General features: G+C 56.7%; 1 protein-coding gene across 1 annotated transcript; it reads right to left on the bottom strand.

Annotated features, from left to right (window-relative positions):
- Window positions 1–6485: 6485 nt before the first annotated feature.
- On the bottom strand, window positions 6486–18090 carry TMEM61 (transmembrane protein 61). The gene is made up of 3 exons (XM_058551994.1): window positions 17894–18090; window positions 13988–14334; window positions 6486–6892 (listed from the first exon to the last, which is right to left on the bottom strand). Exons 2-3 carry the CDS (start codon window positions 14332–14334, stop codon window positions 6580–6582), a joined length of 660 nt encoding a protein of 219 aa, XP_058407977.1. The 5' UTR covers window positions 17894–18090; the 3' UTR covers window positions 6486–6579.
- Between the last annotated feature and the right edge of the window lie 1356 nt (window positions 18091–19446).

The raw sequence follows: 19446 nt of genomic DNA, 5'->3' as shown, positions 1-19446 counted from the left end.
ACCGTCCAGCCATGGGAAGTGGGGTACAAGGCTGCACCCAAAAGACATCCGAATGCCGCTGGAGGATTCCAGGATCCCACAGGCTGGCATGTTAGAATCCTGAAGAATTTGACTCTTCAAGGTCACGCGCCCACCTGGGGTTCAGGAATAATAGCCCATATTTACTGGACAGTGGCTGCACGCACACACTGTTCTAAACACGTTACAGGTGTTAACTCATTTAATGGGACCCCGTGAGGCAGGGACTACTGTCCCAACTTTACAAATGGGGACACAGACAAGTAGATTGCCCAAGGTCACACAGCTGGAAATGGTAGAGCAGCTGGAATTCAACCCAGAGGCTCTGCACCTACTCCTCACCTGACGGTAGCACCAAGGTTAAAAGTGCAGGCCCTGGGGCTGGGCAGACAGCTGGGCTTGGGTTCTGGCTCTTCTACCAAGCAGCACTATAGTCTTGATCAAGTTACCTCCCTGTGCCTCAGTTTCCCTCCTCTGTACAACGGGCTAATAGTCCCTCCCAGGACCAGAGCTGTCTCCAAGCCTGGCCTCATGGGTTCCTCTGTCCTCTTCTCCTACTCCTCTGTCCTCTGTGCTCCACTCCGACCTGCTCACCCTGAGCTGCCCTCTGCAGAGGCTCTGGTGCGTTAACGTCCCTGTAGGATGGGAGTGACTGACAGCCATTTCCTTGCCTCCCAAACTAGGAAGATGCTTTAGTCCTAAGAATGGCATTCTTTTTGTGTGTGTGTGTGAGGAAGATTAGCCCTGAGCTAACATCTGTTGCCAATCCTCCTCTTTTTGCTGAGGGAGACTGGCCCTGGGCTAACATCCATGCCCATCTTCCTCTACCTTATACGGGACGCTGCCACAGCACGGCTTGACAATCGGTGTGCTGTTGGGCAACCGGGATCCAAACCTGCGAACCCCGGGGCCGCTGAAGCCAAGCGCGTGCACTTAACCGCTACGCCACCGGCCCCCCACCAGAATGACATTCTAATGATGGAATTTCAGTCCTGGGGACAGGCAGATGGGAAAAATCAGATTTCCTTACAGGATTATAGGAGAATGAGGGCCATGGGTATCTCTAAAAGATGATGTTAATTTGTAGTCTGTGCAGGGTTGACTTGCTGATGTGGGATCAAAGGCTTTCATTTGGCATCCGGACTCAGCAGGTTCGGGGATTTTCCTGTTTGTTGTCATCACTGTCTCCCTCCCGCCAGCTGTGCTTGTTCCCTGACACCCCCCCACACATCCATGCTCAGCCACACCCTCTGCCTGCTGTTCCTGCCCACGGACACTTTTTCCAGCCGGGCTGCACTCGCAGCCAGCAGAGGAGGTCCCCATAACGGAGCCCAGGAGACCCTCCCAGTGAGGGGTCAGAGATGGGCTGAGAGTCACCGGTCACACCTAGGTCTGATTCCCGGGGGGTGAACTCGGGCTGGTGGCTCCTCTCTGCGCTTGAGTTTTGTCACCTGTGAATTGATCGTGGTAGCAGGCCACCTCCCAGGTACTGTGCAGGGAAGCGACCTAATAGAGGAGAAAATGCTTTGTCATCTGTGATTATCGGCACGACGGGACCCTCCACGGAAACGCTGTCATCATCGTCTTACAGAGGCTCAGAGAAGGGAAGCGACGAGTGCCCCGCCCAGAAAAGGAGACCGAGGCCCAGAGGGACCCCGGGCAGCCCTCTCCGGTCTTGTTGCCCTGGCGGGGTGGGAGTGGCTCTCCACGGTCTGGTCCCCCAGGAGCCTCTCGAGCCCCCTGGTGGCCGTCGCAGCACGCCCTCTCGGCGATGCCCCGCCCCGCAGCCCGGCGCGGGAACTGAGCCCGGGAGTGGCAGGGACCGGCCAGACCTCCCCAGACTGAGTCGGCGGCTGAGCGGCACGGGACCCACGCAGCCCCAGCCCGGGGTAACGGATCTGGTCCTTCTCCCTTCCCGAGAGGCCTCCCGGTGCCTGAGCACGCTCCCCGTCGCTGCACCTTGTCTTTCCTCTCCACGACCCAGCCTCCTCTCTCCCTTTTCTCTTCTCTGAAAAAAAGGGGCCGGGGGGGGGGTGACAACGAGCAAGGCGCTCTGGGACAAGTAGGTGCTCACTAAAACGGGTCTAACCTGCGCTCCTCCACGGAGCCGTGCGAGGGTGAACGCGAGCGGGTGTGTCCGGTGCGTGGGAAGTGTCGGGTTATCCGCGGTCCCCCCGCCCCCGCCCCCGCCCCCGCGCCCGCCCCTGACTTCCCCCTCCCTCCTGCCAAGTGGGGGAGACCGGGAGCAGCGGCCGAGAACTTGGTCATCCTCCAGCAGAGGGCGCGCGGACCTCTGTCTTCCTCCCGTCGGGGCGCATGCAGGATCCGGGCAAGACCCTGAGAACCAGGGAGCGCAAAGCTCACACCCATTCGACAGATGCGGAAACGGAGGCAAGGTGAGCGGGCCGAGGTCGCAGAACCTGTAAATAGTACAGCCAGGATTCAAACCAGGTCCCGAGCCAGTCTCTTGCTGAGCACCTACTGTTTGCAGGACACTCTGAACGCCAAGTTTCAGAGAGTGATGGCATTTGGTCCAGCCTTCTGGGGCACAATATGGTAAAGGCTCTGAGATACCTGTGAGTTCCAGCGTGTGCACAAAGCAGAGAGGGACAGACCTCGGGGTGGGGGGGAGGCCAGAAGGGACAGGTTCACAGAAGGGATCCTTGAAAAGTCAGTGGAGTTCTTCTGTCGAGGCAGGAAAAGCAGTTCAGGCAAAGAGACCAGCACGTGCAAAGGCCCAGGGGCCAGTAAGCGCATGAAACTCGAAATGCCATGTGCACACTTGCCTCTACACTGCATACTCTTCCCCATCCTCCCCAGACCTGCTCCTCCCATGTCAGCTCCATCCTTCCAGTGTTATCCAGGCCATCACCTAGAATCCTGGCCAACATCCTCCCCTCCTCTCTCACACCCACATCCTCTTGACTCTACCTCCATCCCTTCTCTCCCCCCACTACTGCTCATCATTGGTCTGAGCCCCCATCATCTCTGTCTCCTTGAGTGGTCTCTGCTTCTACTCTTGCTCCCTGACGTCTCTTTTCAACTCAAATGCCAGGTCAGACCAGGTCACTCCTCTGCTCAGAACCCTGGAGTGGCTCTCTGTCTCATCAGAGTAAAAGCCAGAGACCTCAGAATGGCCGACAAGGCCCTAGATAATTTGCCCATGCCGCCCACCCCCTCACCCCTCTGAGCTTCTCTCCTGCCACGGCTCCACTCACTCACTCTCCTCCAGCCACCCTGCCTCCATGCTCTTCTTGGAACACACAGGCACCCCAGGGCCTTTGCACCTGCTGTTCCTGCTGCCTGGAATGCTCTTCCTCCAGATATCTGCATGGCTCCCTCCCTTACCTCCTTCAAGTCTTTGTCCAGATGTCAGCTTCACAGCAAGGCTTTCCCTGATGTGACATCTACAATTGCAGAACCCCCACCCCTAGGTGTTCCCTGTCCTCCTCTCCCAACTTGTTTCTCTCCATAGTACTCGTCACCATCTATCCAAATACATTATTTATTCATCTTGTCTCTTGCCTGTCTCAGTGGGGACGCTCTTGTTCACTGCGTTGTCACCAGGGGCTAGAACTGGGTAGGGAGGGTCTCAATTCATATTTGGGGACAGAGGGATGGCTATAAGTTCCAGGGGAGAGGGAGGCCAGAGAGGGAAGCACAGGCAGGAAACCTCCCGGGGTCACGCGAAGGTGTGCGATATCGTTGAGCGGCCGACGGGGCCTCTAAAGGGGGGCCTGTGCAGAGGCCTGACCCCGATCAGAGTTTAATTGTACGACGATCCTCTGGGGCTGAGATCAAGCTGGAGGACGCACGAGGAGGTGGCAGCAGAGGAGCAGCTGCCAGGCTCTGGCGGAAACCTAGGGAGAGACAGGTTGAGGCAAACAATTTTTAGGGGAAATTAGTTGCTGTGGGGGAGCTATGTGCAGGTGGCATGGGAATTTCCGATCGGGAAATTTCCGACGGATTTGAGGTGGGGAGCTCCAGGGGGCGGGGTCACCAGCCAACCCAGAGGGTGACGGAAGCCTGGGGGGGCCAGGCTCAGAAGGCTCAGCCTACATGTAGGTGCTGGTGACCTCGGGCAAGGCCCTGGCCCTCCTGGGGGCTTTCACAGATGAGCTGACAAGTAGAGACAAAAGCAGAAAAGTTCTTTCCAGTCACCGGCCCTCCCCACCCCTCCCTTCCAGCTCCTGCCAGCAGAGGTGGGGCCTCCAAGTCACAGCTGTGGCTCATTAACTCCCTGCCTGGGGGAGATTCCTCACCTGGGGGAGGAGGGGAGCTGGGCCTGGCTTCCCAGCCTGGGACCCCATTAACTGTTTAGGAATTGCGGATAAATCACACCCCCATCCTCATGATGCATATGGGAAACTGGGGGGTGTGTGTGACCAGCTCAAGGTCACACAGCAAGGTCAGGGCTGAGGCAGGATTCAAACCTCCATCTCCATCATAGCGGGAAGGTCAAGGCGCAGACAGAGAGGAGGACAGGAAGGGAAGGGGGCACAGACTGGGATCCAGGATTTGGTGATGGGAGAGGGAGAGGATTACAGAAGACCCAGGGGATCTGGCTTGCGTGGCTGAGAGAGGGCCCAAGAGTGACAACAGCTGACATTCATGGATTCTTTTTTTTTTTTTTTTTTGTGAGGAGATCAGCCCTGTGCTAACATCTGCCAATCCTCCTTTTTTTTTTTTTGCTGGGGAAGGTTGGCCCTGAGCTAACATCTGTGCCCATTTTCCCCGACTTTATATGGGACGCTGCCACAGCATGGCTTGACAAGCAGTGCGTCAGTACACGCCCGGGATCCGAACCGGCGAACCCCGGGCCACCGCAGCGGAGCGTGCACACTGAACCGCTGCGCCACCAGGCCGGCCCCAATCATGGATTCATTTATTCAGTCAACAGATACCTACCGAGCCTCGTCCACGGGCCAGACACCATTTCTAGGCTTTAGGGATACAAACGTGAAAGAGAGAAACAAAAACCCCTGCTCTTGTAGGGCTTATGCTCAGTGAGGATAAACATACAATAAACAAATAAAAAAATTTTAAGGTAAAATGTTAAATGGTGACAGGTTACAAAATAGAGCAGGAAGGAGACTGGGGGTGCGGGTGCGGGGCGGGATTTAGTTTTCAGCAGAGTGGTCAAGGATGGCCTTGTGAAGAGAGGGATGGAGCAAAGATGTGAGGCAAGTGAGGAGCGAGCTGGGGAGAAGCTTCTGGAGAGAGAGAAGGGCAAGTGCAAAGGCCCCAGCAGGGCAGCAGAGGCAAGAGGGCGGAGCGGTAGGAGGAGGGAGCCCCAGATGCAGGGCCCCACCCAGACCATCACAGGCCTTTCTTTATTCCAAGTGAGCTGGGACCACTCCAGGTTCTGAGCCCAGGAGGGACGTCATTGACCTGGGTTTGACCTGGCTCATTCTGACCCCTGAGCTGAGAAGAGACTGCAGGGGGCCCGCACGGAAGCAGGGAGACCGAATGGGCAGTTACTGAGAGGGTCTAGCCCAGGTGGGAAGACCCAGGCCTGGAGCCCAGCCAGGGCTGAACGGAAACTCTGGCTCGGCCTTCATTTTCTGTGATGCTGCCTCTCTGGGGCTCAGTTTCCAGGCCTGTGAAATGGGGAGAGCATCTGCAGGAGCGGGCCTCGAGGATGTGGCAGAACGGCGGAAGGCCTGGCCCAGCACACGGGAGGCCCTCGGAATGCTGCCCTCATCCAGTGGACTGAGCCCTGGGACTCTGAACCCCTACTTGCTGCGTGACCCGGGGAAGGTTACTTAACCTCTCTGAGCTGGTTTTTCTCATCTGTGAGTGGCGTGATGTGCAGATGTAGGGATGCAGAATGTGCCTGGACAGAAAGCAGACATTTCTCCCACACATGGAAACTAAGGAGAGGAAGTGAGCTCCCCGTCACAGGAGAGATGGGAGTAGAGGCCAAATCTGCACTTGGTGGAGGCGGTTACCTCCACTAACAAAATCTGACAGTCACTGCATACTTAACAGACGCCTGCCACTGGGCTGAGAAATCTGCACTTATTATTTGATGTTTTGCACGGACCCCGCAGGGTCAGTATGAGCTCACCGTGTCAGCTGCTATGGTCTCACTCAATCCTCACAAAGCAGCTCTCTGCGGTAGGGGCTGGTGCCACTTTAATTCCCAATTCCCATTTTACAGATGAGGAAACTGAGGCAGAGAGAGGAGGTCACTCAGCTGGTACCTGGTAGAACCCTCACACGGGTGGTGTGAATTCAGATCCACGTTCTTGTGGTTATAAACTCAGCATGTGACCTTGGCTGTCCTGGCTCTGCCTCTGGCCCTAATTTTCCCATCTGCACCACAACATCCCCCAGCTGACAGCCAGCACTAACGGCCAGCCCTGTGGGTGCGCCATCTCAGCTGCTCTGGCCCAGCGGGGCTCTGCTGACTGCGGCCCCAGCAACATCACGTGGGGCAGAAGAACCACGCAGGGGGGCCCAGGCAACCCAGATGATGACATGGATTTATTTTAAGCTGTTTGTTTTATAGCACTAGGTAAATATAACGGCATTCAGCAACAAACATGTGTTGAGTGCCTACTGTGTACGAGGCTCTGTACCAGACACTAGAAGCAGCTCAGCGTTTGTTCCTGGCTTTGCAGCCTGCCAGGAGCCTTTAACGTCCCCCGCGGTCTGAGCCCGGCCTGGGCAGGGGCCGGCAGCCCCCGGGACTGTCTCTCCAGAGGTGGCGTCAGCAGCGAAGACGATGCTCTCGTAGCTGGGTGGAGGCGAGGAGGGCCGGGTCCCCCACAGGCCTTCCTCCCGGGGGTACGGCGGCGTCGGGGGCCCCCTAGCCAGCAAGCAGCGCACGGCCTCCTCGTAAGTGGGAATGGCCACCAGCTCTGGGGTCCTACAGGGACAGGAGGAGAGAGGCTGTCAGCAGGGGCGAGGGCAACAGCCTGCTGCATGCCGGGGAGGGAGTGAGGAAGGCTGGGGCAGGGCGGGCTCCCGGTGCCCCAGGACACAGGTGAAGCGGCCAGCAGGCCCTGCCGCCCTCCACTCTCCCCCTCCACCCGCCCTGCTGCATCGAGTCAGGGCCCAGTGCTGACCACACCTCCCCATGCTCCTCAGCTCTCTCTGCAGGGCAAGGCCCTCCCTCACCCCTCCCTGCTGGTCAGTCCCCACCTGTCCTTGGAGACTCCTCTGGGAAGCCCTTCTGACTCGTCCCTCCCCAGGCAAAGCTCCCACTCCCCGCTCTGGGCCCCACAGTGCTCTCCTCTGTGACCACACTGACCCCGTCTGGCTGTCCCTAGGGCAGGGACTGACTCTGAGTGTCCGGGCATGGAGGGCAGGTGCTTGGGGAATGTTTGTTGAAAGGCTGAGTGATGGTCCACGGGCAGAAAGACTCCCGCTTCCTGTAATATCCCTTACAAGATCTGGAGTTGCGGATGCTCAGGGCAGGATGGGAGACCTCAGCGCTCCTGCCCATCTGGACACTTGAGGCCCTGATATGGTAAGTCGGCCAAGCAAGCACCTCTGCTATACCTCCAGAGATGGAGAGCACACTACCTACCAGGTCAACCACTTCTATCTCTGGACAGCTTAGCTTTCCCGTGACTTGCCCCCACCTCCCTCAGATGCACCACCCTGCAGGGATCGGAGGCAGGACCAGGTCCTCCGGGGCCCCCCTGACCAGGTCACCCACATTCCAGCCACACCAAGGCTGATGGGAATGAGACTGGCCCTCAGTCCTCTCAGGGCGCTGGGGGGTCGCCTCTGGGAAGTCATTGCCCCTTCCCCTCCAGGGACCCTGGGGAGTGGGAGTGTCACTGATCGTAGGTCGGGGCTGTTTCTGCGGGGATGATACTGCCAAATACAGGGCCCGACTAGGTGATCTCGAAGGTCACTTCCCACACCGAGTGGCTCGAGGGCTGGTTATGAGCCTGGGCACTGGCTGGTTCAACTCCCTGCTCTGCCACATTCCTGGTGGGAAATCATGGTCAATAACCCCACTGCTCTGGGCCTCAGTTTCCCCATCTGTAAAATGGGGACAGTAACGGCACCCGCCTCACTGGACTGTGAAGATTAAATGAGATGATGGGGGGGCACTCAGCACACGCTCCATAAATGGGGGCCCGTAACAAAATCTCGAAAGGCTCCGTGAGGAAGGGGCGTGGGAAACGAGACTCATCACGGTCTCAGCACGGCAAGCCCCACGCAGGCTCAGAGAGGCGGTCAGCCGCCCAGGGTCACCGGTCTGGAGCTGGCGGGAAGCAGTCCAATCCGTCCAGCGCGCCCGCCTGTCCAGAGGGGGGAGGCGGCCCCGGAGGACAGAGGAGGAAGCGGAGGGGACTTCATCCCAGGAGCTGGCGGAGGGGCTGTGCCAGGAACCTGCTGCCCCCCCGTGAACACCATCGCCCGCCAGGACAGGACCCTTCTCTGGGCAACGTGCCTTCTCAGCCCGAGCCCACCGCAGGCCTCAGAGCGGCCCGCTGGGAGGCAGGCTGGCTGCCCCAGTCACAGGCAGGGTCACAGAGCAGCTGGGGGAGCCTGCGCGCCAGTCTGGTGGAGGTGCCAACCAGGAGCCAAACCTGGGGCTCCCCGTCCAGTGCTCTCCCAAACTCTTCTCACAGTCCCTCCTCCTCTGGAAGGCAGCCCAGGAGCCCCGCAGCTGAGGAAGCCGCTAAGGGGCCTCAGCCTCCTCTGAGCTCCCAGCATCCTTTGCAGGGGAGGGCAGGCAAAGAATATTGCTCCTGGAGGCAGGCAAGCCAAGTTCTGTTGCTGTGTGACCTAGACCATGTCTCACCCTCTCTGAGCCTCTTTCTCCTCATCTGTAAATGGGGATAACAATTCCCACTTTATAGATTCAGGGGAGGGGAAAATGGAAAAAACTTTGACAACACTCAGAAAACTGTGGGTAATAAGGCTTCTAGAGTCCACATCTCCCGCCCTGGTCGCCTCCCAGCCACACCCCCACCACACCCCACTCCCTCAAGCCCTAGAGACATGACACAGGCTTTGGGTATGGCTGGGGCCACCCCAGCAGGCGACAGCTGGCAGCAGGGCACAGGTGAGCTCAGCCCGCAGCAGGAAGTTTGCTTAGAGGGCAGATGTGGAGTGGCCCTCATGCTGCCTGCTGTCACCTTAGTCACCAGCTGGGCCCACCCGGCCCCAGGTTTCCATGGTCCTGGTCCAGGAAGCTGGGGCCTTGGGGAACACGAGGCCCGCGCAGGGCGGCCCCATGGCCCTCTTTAGGGGAGGCTCCACTCACGGTGTATTCTGGATACGGCGCCCTGCAGTTGTAGGGGGCAGGCCTGCCACTATGGTCCCTGGGCACAGGAAACTCTGGAGCTGGTTGGGGGAGGAGACCTGAGCCTGGCACTGGCTCGTCCACCCTCCAGCTGAGTCAGGCACACACAGTAGGGAAAAGGGGAGGACGGGGATGAATGCTATCTACCCACCAGGAAAGCTCTCTAACCTTATTTCACGTTCCTGGCCACCTGGGGGACTCTCAACCATCATGCAGACGAGTGAGGGTCACATATCAACCAAGTGGCAAAGCCCCAGCTGTCCGATTGCAAAGCTCAAGGCACCCCGCCTGTCACAGCTCCCCACCCCAGCCACCTGATGGCTCCACACCTCAGCGCTCCCATCTGTGAAATGGGCCTCGTCCTCACCCTTACCTCACGAGCAGTTAGTGGGCATGAGACTGTGTTGTAAGCTGTAATGCATAGCAGTAGCAGCAACAGCTAATGTGTGCACGAACTTCACAGTGTGCCCATCTCCCCATCTGTCACCTCATCTGAGCCTCGCAGTTCCAGGGGGAAATTCTGTCAGCCCCAGCTGACAGGTGAGGAATTAGACACAGCTCAGAGAGTCTAAATAACGTGCTCCACGACACACAGCTTATAAACGAAAGAGCAGAGACTGAACCCCTCGTGTCTGAACAGGCCCACGCTTTTTCTGCTGTACTCACTGAGGGTGGGCGCACTGAGGGTGCGGGGCCTCCCGTCCAGCCACCTTATTTAGGGGCTCACACTCAAGAAGGGAGCCCCCAGAGGGCAGGGGTTTTGTCTGTTTTATCCAGTGTTGCATTGTCAGTGTCCTGCACAGGACCCAGCACACAGTAGATGCTCAATAAATACTGGATAAATGTAAGAAAGAATAAATAGATGGGGACACTGTGGCCCCACGAGGGGAAGGGACCTGCCCAAGCCATCAGCCTAGGAGGCCTTTGTCTCTGACATGAATTTACCCACAGCCAGGCACCCCCAGAGAGTGAGGGGCCCAGGGGGCAGGGAACAGCAGAGTGGCCTCCCTCAGGACCAGATGCTGGGCTCACAGGCAGCAGGGCTGGGCTGGGTCTGTCCCGGGGACAAAACAGAGCCATCAGCAGAAGCAGCCTCCCTGACACCCAGCCCCCCCAGTTCTCAATCTAAGCCTTGGGTTTCTGAGCCTGATGGCCCAGGAGCTCCCTGCAGCCTCCTGGGTGGGCTTCCTCCCTGGCCCAGCTGGAATGAAGGCCAAGCGGCCCCACCTGACAGATGCAGCTGTGGCCTGGACCCTGTTGGGTCAACATGGCCGTGTGTACCAACAACACCCACCACTACACTCAGGCCAGGCTGGGCGGGGCGGGACGGGTTCCATCCAGGGCGCCCTGAGGCCTGGCCCGTTTCCAACTGACCACTAACTCGCTGTGCGACCAAGTAGATCATGGGTCTCTCTGAGACCGAGGCTTCTCGTCTGAGAAGTGAAGGGCTTGGCTGGCGAGTCCCCAAGGCCCTGCCCTCCCTCTAACAGCCAGATGAAACCAAGGCCTGACTATTGGACTAAGCGGCCTCTGTTGACTACTCTATTGCCTCAGACCTCTGGGAGTCACAGGCCAGGAGCAGTAATAATCTGTGACATTCTTTAACTCAGAATGCATTCTGAATCCCTATCAAAATTCCAATGGTATTTTTCACAGAAATAGAACAAACAATCCTAAAATTTATATGGAATCACAAAAGACCCCAAATAGCCAAAGCAATCCCGAAAAAGAACAAGGCTGGAGGCATCACACGCTCTGATTTCAGACTATACTACAAAGCTCTAGTAATCGAAACAGACACACGGATCGATGGAACAGAACAGAGAGCCCAGAAATAAACCCACATGTATATGGTCAATTAATTTATGACAAAGGAGCCAAGAATATACAATGGGGAAGTGATAGTCTCTTTAATAAATGGCACTGGGACAACTGGACAGCCACATGCAAAAGGAGGAAAATGGACCCCTATCTTACACCATACACAAAAATCAACTCAAAGTGGATTAAAGACTTGATGTAAGTCCTGAAACCATAGAATTCCTAGAAGAAGACATAGACAGTAAGCTCCTTGACATAGGTCTTGGCAATGATTTTTTGGATCTGATACCAAAAGCAAAAGCAACAAAAGCAAAAATAAACAAGTGGGACTACATCAAACTAAAAAGCTTCTGCACAGCAAAGGAAACCATCAACAAAATGAAAAGACAACCTGCTGAGTGGGAGAAAATATTTGCATATCACATATCAGATAAGGAGTTAATATCCAAAATATATCAAGCACTCATATGACTCAATAGCAGAAAAACAAACAATCCAATTAAAAAATGGGCAGATGAGCTGAACAGACCTTTTTCCAAAGGAGACATACAGACAGCCAACAAGTACATGAAAAGATGCTCAACATCACTAATCATCGGGAAATGCAAACCAAAACCACAATCACCACATATCTGTTAGAATGGCTAATATCTAAAAGACAAGAAATAACAAGAGTTGATGAGGATGTGGAGAAAAGGAAACCCTTGTGCCCTGTTGGTGGGAGTGTAAATTGGTGAGGCCACAATGGAAAGCAGTATGGAGGTTCCTCAAAAAATTAAAAATAGAACTACTATATGATCCAACAAATTCCACTTCTGGGTATTTATGTGAAGAAAACGAAAACACTAATTCGAAAAGATATCTGCACCCCATGTTCATTGCAGCATTATTTACAATAGCCAAGATATTAAAACAACCTAAGTGTCCATCGATGGATGACTGGATAAAGAAGATGTGGTATATATACACAATGGAATACTATTCAGCCATAAAAAAGAATGAAATCTTGCCATTTATAATAGCATCGATGGACCTCAAGGGCCATATGCTAGAGAAACACAAATATCCTATGATCTCCCTCATATGTGGAATCTAAAAAAACAAAAACAAAAAACCAAGCCCATAGATACAAAGAACAAATGGGTGGTTGCAAGAGGTGGGGGTTGGGAGTGGAAGAAATAGGTGAACTGTTTGTGTTTATTTTAGTTTAAATGAATTGAATTTAAAAAAATGCATTCTTGGGCCGGCCCTGTGGCTTAGCGGTTAAGTGCGCGCACTCCGCTGCTGGCGGCCTGGGTTCGGATCCCGGGCGAGCACCGCTTCTCCAGCTGTGCTGAGGCCGCGTCCCACATACAGCAACTAGAAGGATGTGCAGCTATGACATACAACTATCTACTGGGGCTTTGGGGTGAAAAATAAATAAATAAAATCTTTATTAAAAAAAAAAATGCATTCTGCTCCATTCCTTAACTCAGCATACATTTTTCCCTCCATCGAGGGGAGGAAGGGTGTCCAGGTCCCCGGCCAGCTCATAGGTGTCTGGTTGAGCCGCTAATGCATCCAAACCCAGTGCCTTGCAAGTGGTGTGGGCAGAAGACGCAAGCTCCGCAGCCAGCAGGCTCTGCCACTTCCTAGCTGTATAACCCTCACCTTCTTCCTCTGTAGATGGCAGCAGTAATTCTTCCCTTGCAGGTGGACAGGACAGAGAAGCTGTATGCAGGCCCCCAATAGGCAGGCACACCCGACACTTGCTTGCATGAACGAGTACATAATGAGTGCACGCATAATGCACGCGTTCTCAACAGGGCAAAAACTGTCTTTGGTATCTACTGATGATACAAAGCACAGATATGCACACAGAACATAAACAGATATGCAGTCTATCTGTGGTATTATAATTTCTTGGGGTGGATTAAGAAAAAAATGCCCAAAAAGGCTCCTTAGAGGGAGAGATAAAGAAAAAACGGTTGAGAAATACTGTCTTCATGCAAGATTGTGTCTCCGCCCCTATCCCACCCCTGGGCCTTTGCACATGCTCCTCTGCCTGCCTAAACCGCCTCTTGCCACCTGAGTCACTTGAGGGAAAGCCGACATTTACTGCTCACCTGCTGTGTGCTGGGCACTGGGCCAAGTTCCACACTCACATCCTCTCATTCAATTCTCCCCGGGTCCCCTGAGCTAGGGAGTGGGTGAGGGCAGAGACTCTGGGCTCTAGGCCTGGCTCTGACACGCACTAGCTGGGTGTCCTTGGGCAAGTCACTTAACATCTTGGTGCCTCAGTTTCCTCATCTATAAATGGAGTTAATAGTACCTACTTCAGAGGCTGCTGTAAGGATTAAACGAGTAAATCTATGAAAAACACTCGGAACAGTGTCTGGCCCACGGAAAGTGCTATATTGGTGTTTGCTGTTATTGTTGTTGTTCCTATTATTCTAGTTTTATATCAGATGAGCAAGCCAAGGCTCAGTGGGGTTGCACCATCTACTTGAAGTCCCAGAGCTAGTTAGTGATAGAACCAGGAGGGGATCCCAGTGGGTCTGACTCTTGGGCTCTTAATCCCTTTGCTACTCTGCCCCATACCATGCTGAGCTCAGTGGCCACCTCCTCGAGGAAGCCTTCCTGGATTTCTCCATGACCCACAGGACCACGTGTGCCCCTCCCTCACAGCTCTAACCACTCTGGTCTGTCAGTGTCTGCCTCTCTCAGGGGGTGTTACACTCCTCCAGGACTGTGCCAATCGACTTCCATGTCCCCAGGGGACAGGCAAGGCTGGGCCCAGAGGAGGAACCCCTTGAGAGTCTGCTGAGCAAATGCACGATGATGTAACGGTGCCCCACCTGTGGCCCCATGCTGCCCCCACCCTGCCCCACTGACCTGTAGCTCTCCTTCTCCGAGGGCTCCACAGTGAGGTGGTACAGGTCTCTGGAGAGGCGATACAGGTCCCATTGAGGCCCCCGGGTGCCGGCCTTGACGGACCACAGCAGGCCGAAGAGTAGCAGCAGGCCGCCTGCGCCACAGCAGAAGAAGCTGACCGACCTGAGCAGGGGCCCGGGGGCCTCGGGCACAGGGCGCCCAGTGGGTGGGGCCGGCTGGCCGGGCTGGGCACCTGGATCCCCTTCACTCCACCAGGCGAAGCAGAGTGTGCCGGCCACCAGAAGCACCGTGCCGCCGACCGTCATGCAGTAGCGGAGGGTGGAGGCCACTCGGCGCCCGTCACACATCTGGACACAGAGAAGGAGAGAGAAGAGGAAGTGGGCCATGTGGGAGGCCTGCCGGGCCCTGGAGACCCAGGTGTTCGTCCTCCTCTGCCTGAGGCCACTCTTCAGCCTTGGAAAGGTCATTTGATGCCTCTGTGCCTCAGTTTCCTCATCTGTGAAATGGAGATGATGCTCCCAACTTGGCAGGGCTGTTTCGTGTGTCTCAAGTTCCTGGTACCACGCTGGGACCCAGCGGGAGCTCGGTAAGTGTGGCTACGGTCACTCCGGGCCTCTCTCCAGGCCTCAGAGGCCACATCTGCCCGGCGGGTATGAGACTCCCACGTGTCTACCCCAGGCCGGGAGCGTGAACACTTGCTGGGACCGCCAGGCCTGCCAGGCTCGGGGCCGGGAACGCACAGCTTCGCTTCAGCCTGGTCACAGGCCCACGAGGCTGACGCTATCGTCGCCATTTGACAGAGAAAGACACAGAAACCCGGGGCGGGTAAAGGAACACGTGTGAAAGAGGACACTGACGGGTCCGAGGCTGAAATTCACGACAGGAAGCAAGACTTGGTGCAAAAAGATGTCCACCACGGCCTTATTTATAATGGTCCTAATTTGGAAAGAGCCCAAATGTCCCACTACAGGGAAATGGTGAGCAGACCTGGGCATAACCTCTAGGTGGACCATTAATGACTCATTTAAAAAGATCCAGCTCAGTACAAATGTTTAACAACAGGCGGGAAATGCTTGTGATATTGTACTTTTTTCAACTTAGTATACCAAATTATGCATACAGTGTTATCTCAGTTAGGTAAAGAAAATGTGCACAGGAAACAACAAACAAACTGGGAGGGAGCCTGGCCCCAGATCCACAGCCAGGACGGGGCTGAAACCCCAAAGCCAGCCTCTAGGCTAACTGTACATCCTCTTCCCTCTGCTGTAACCTCCCGTTATCTCCCCTCGAGGCTCAGCTGCGGCCGCACCCAAGAAGCCTCCGAGGGTGACACTTTACACACCAAGTCCCCTGGCCTTCCTGGACCACAGCACCTACCCGTCTGTGTTTAACTTCTCTGCTTGTCCTCCCAGCAGCCTCCGAGCTCCCCGGGGTCAGGGTCCACATGGGCCCTGTTCTCTGCTCTATCTCCCAGGGCCTAGCACACAGCTGCTCAACAAATATTTGTTGAAGAAATGCTCTTAAATAGGGAAAAGTGTTACCGGGCAAATGCATGTGGCGTGAAAAGTGTCCCTCACAGCTGGGTGGGGCTGGCGAGGGGAGGGAGCGCAGGACTCCCACTGCTCAGCACCCAGCCACGGAGGACCCAGACAGGGAGCACCCAGTCACAGAGCAGAGGCCGGCTGTGGTCTCCACTCCACAGCGCACCAGCTGGTTGCTTTAGGATTGGACCCCAATCTTTCTGAGCCCCCAGACCACCAGAAGCATATAGAAAAAAAATGCCATTTGTAAATTACCTGCAGTTCCCTTCTGTGAATCTGTCTTTGGGGCAAGGGTCTCATGTCTCCAGCTCAAGGCATTTTCATGGGGGGAGAAAAAGAACCTGACTCCTCCCTACCCAAAGTCAGATGGCTGGGAGAAGCTGTCAAGAGGAAAAGCTGGAGAAACCAGCTTGGAAAAAAAACCCACAAGCAAATCAATCCCAGTAACCCCTAGCCTGCCTACTACGGCACTTGACAGTTGCCCTTCACACCCAGCTTCTCATCTGACTCCCATCACGGAGGCAGGCAGTCAGGGCAAGAAAAGAAAGTCCTGTTTTGCAAATGAGGAGACAGAGCCCAGAAAGGGTAAGGACTCTGCCCCAAAGCCAGATACAGCAGGGCTTCTCAACACCAGAAGAACTCACTCCTGCATTAAGATAACTGACGAGGCTTTTTAATTTCTAGAAAAGCAATAGTTGCTCATGGCGGGAAAACGAGAAAACCACAGAAGAGAATAAAAATGCAAAACACCAATCATCAGTAATCCTGCCCCTCGGAGATGAGCACAATCCGTGTGGATGTTTCCTTTCCACTGCTCCCTTGGCCTGCATACACAATGATGGCGGCGGCAGATGTGTGCCAGGCATTTACACGGGCTGGGCACCACACCAAGCACTTTACAGGTGTCCCCTCACTGAATCCTCACAACAGCATTATGTCCGAGGATACTGGGACTCCGAAGGTGACAGCTTGTCCAAAGTCAGGGCGGAATTTGAACCCAGGACTAGTCTGACTCAAATCCCTGTATGTGTGCACAGCTAGATCTCTCTATATTTCTTAGTATATGAAGTTGAGACCATGCTGTGAAGAGATGGATTTGTAAGTCTTTGGCACAGGTACTGCCCTCCTTCCTGCCTCAGCTCCCCCCGGCCTCAGACAAGGCCCTGCAATCGCCCTTAGCATGTTCTCACTGGGTGTGGGGGTCACCTCCTTCTGAGCGGGTCTCCCTCCTTCCATGTGGCTCCCCCGTGGGCAGGCAGAACACATGCTACCCTGCCCTCCCTGGGAGGGGCGCGTGTCCAAGTCCACTGAGGAACGACAGCCTCTCTGTTATGTGGTGGTTTTCTATATGGTTATAGATCGGGGCTCGGATTGACTATTGGCAGGGTGTCCTGGCCTAAGATCCCCCCTGCCTTGTTTCAGAGAGGTGGTCTTCAGGCGGTTTACTCACCTCGCACACACATGGACCCTGCACCCTGATGGAAGAAGAAGAAAGGGCTCCCTGCCCTAGAGGGCAGGACCCCAGCCCCTGAGCAGGGAGGACACTTCTCCAGTCCTAGAGAAGTCCCAGTCCCAGTCCTGGGGCTCAGTCGGGGCCTGCCAGGCAGGCCCAGCTCCCTCGTACCCCCACACACCCCCAAACTCCGCCACCTGGGGCCTCTACACCTGTTGCTCCTTCCGCCTCCGGAGCCCTCTGTGCCCATTCAGGGCCCTCATTTCACAGCACCCCCCAGCCCAAACACCACCTCCTCCCAGAAGCCTTTCTGCGGCTGCCCCCCACCTCCCACCAGCCAGAGGAGGCCTTTCCCTGCATCAGATTTATTGCTCCCTCTGACCACGGTCATTCTATCCCTCAGCTCTGTGACCCTGCTGAGGCTGCCCAACATCTCTGAGCTCAAATTCCTGCCTCCCAGGGAGGAGCAAGCGGTGAAGATGAGATGGCAAGACGGCCAGCTGCACAGGAAGCACGGTGACACAGAGCAGGACAGAGGATGGACCCCGGCTCCGACACAGGGCAAGTGACCCCGCTCCTCCACGCCTCGGCTCCCTCCTCTGTGCTCTGCGCACAACATCTTATTGTCCCTGCTCCCAGCAGGGGAACTTCCGGTGCCAGTTTCTGTAAAGAACTAAACCGCCAGGACAAGAAGTGGTCCAGACCATCCCCAGGTAACTGCTGGGTCCCCTGAGGCCCTGAGCGCCGTGGCCCAAGGCCACCCAGCGAGTTAGAACGCAGGAGGAGATCGGGGTATCCAGACTCTGCCCCCGAAGCCGCCGCGGTCGAGGTGAAGGGACGGGGTCCGGGCGGGGTCGGCGTTAGGAGGAGCCGAGGTGCTCCCGAAGGAGGGACAGAGGAGCTTGTACCCACCTCGGGCGCGGCCGTCGCGCGGAGGCGGTCAGGCGCGGTCCCGGCGCGGGGAGCCGGGCGCGGGTAAGGGCATGGTGGCTGCCGGGCGGAGGGCGGCGAGCCGCGGGTCTGCAGGGGGCGCCCGGCCCGGCCCCGCTCCGCGGCCCGCGCACGCGCTCGCGTCGGACTCCGGGGATCGACGAGGGGATCCCTCGCCTGCCCGCCCCCGCCCGGGGTGCTGCGCCCCCGACTCCCGGGGTGGCACCACCGCCCCCGGCCCGGGCGTGGCCCACTGCGGCCGGGTCCCCTGGGCTCGGCTCGGGCGGGGTGCCGGCCGCCCCGACTCTCCCGGGGTCCGCGTCCTCGCGGCCGGCGGAGACTGCGGGTGGCTCGGCTCCGGGCGGCTCCAGGTGCCGCGCCTCCGCCCCGCGGCCCCGCCCGACCTTAAAGCGGCCGCGCGCCCGGGGCTGGGGGGGCTGGCGGGGCCGGCGGGCCGCTGTGTCGGACACCGCCCTGGCACCGTCGGGAACCCGCTGGCCTTGGGGCCGGGCTTGGGAACCGAGACCAGCTCCTCCGAGAGCCACCAACGCTCGGTCAGAGAGGGAGTCCTGAGGCCAGGGCCCCTCGCACCCGTTTCACAGGAGGGGAAACTGAGGCCCAGACAGGGAGCGTCGTTCGCCCTGGCGTCTTGACCTCATGCTCCGTGGACGTGACGCTTTTTCTCTTCTCAGTCTGAGAGCAAGCCCTCCCGGCCCTCCAGGACCTGACATCCTGAGGAGGAAGCATTCTCAGACATAATGGCTGGCTTTTAAGCGCTTCCCCTAGGCCAGACCCGGAGGTCGCTGCCCCAGCCGGGGAGAGACCTCGAGAGCGGGGCTGGAGAGCAGCGCCTCCCACCTAAGGAGTGACCTCACTTCTCGAACCTTCTTCCCGCTGCGTGGAAGGAGGGCTGATGGTCCCAGCCCACAGGTCTGCAGGATTGCACGAGTCAAGCACGGCAGAGGAAGTGCTCCTTACTTGACACATGGGGGCTCAAAGCAGTTTTTGTAGACGGGGGAATTGGGCCCCTGGAGGAAGCGTCCCCTGTGTGGGTGTGAATCCCTCCACGCTAGGACACCTGAGTTGCCTTAGGTGAGAAGGGGCAGTGGCATCCAGGCTGAAGGGTCAGCTTGAGCAAAGGCTGGACAGAATCACAGCCTGGGTAACCTTGACACATTTATGCGGGTCAAAGGGAACCAGTTCCGGACCAGCCAGGCCCTGGGTTTGTTTCTGTCTTTTCCTGCTCCAACAAGTCAGGCAGTGGGGCCAGGTTTCCCTCAGCCGTGCCAAGGAGTTCCCGTCAAGCCTAGTGGGTGGTGACCAACTCTCCTCCCTACCAGGGACACCTGTCAGAGCAGCCTGACCCACGGGGATCTGAAGCTCAGAGAGGGGCAGCCACTGTCTCAGACCCCCAGGGCGGGTCAGCGACAGAGCCCAGGCCCCTGATTCCCGAACTCCTTGTCTCCGAGGAAATATTCCACCCAAGAGCATTCGTGTTCTCTGAGCACAAACTCCTCTCACTAGTGACGTCCTGT

Source organism: Diceros bicornis, chromosome 13 (genome assembly GCF_020826845.1).
Source record: "Diceros bicornis minor isolate mBicDic1 chromosome 13, mDicBic1.mat.cur, whole genome shotgun sequence".
Lineage (NCBI taxonomy): Eukaryota > Metazoa > Chordata > Mammalia > Perissodactyla > Rhinocerotidae > Diceros > Diceros bicornis.
The sequence above is the reverse complement of the archived record's forward strand: the minus strand, read 5'-3'. Positions and strand labels throughout refer to the sequence as shown.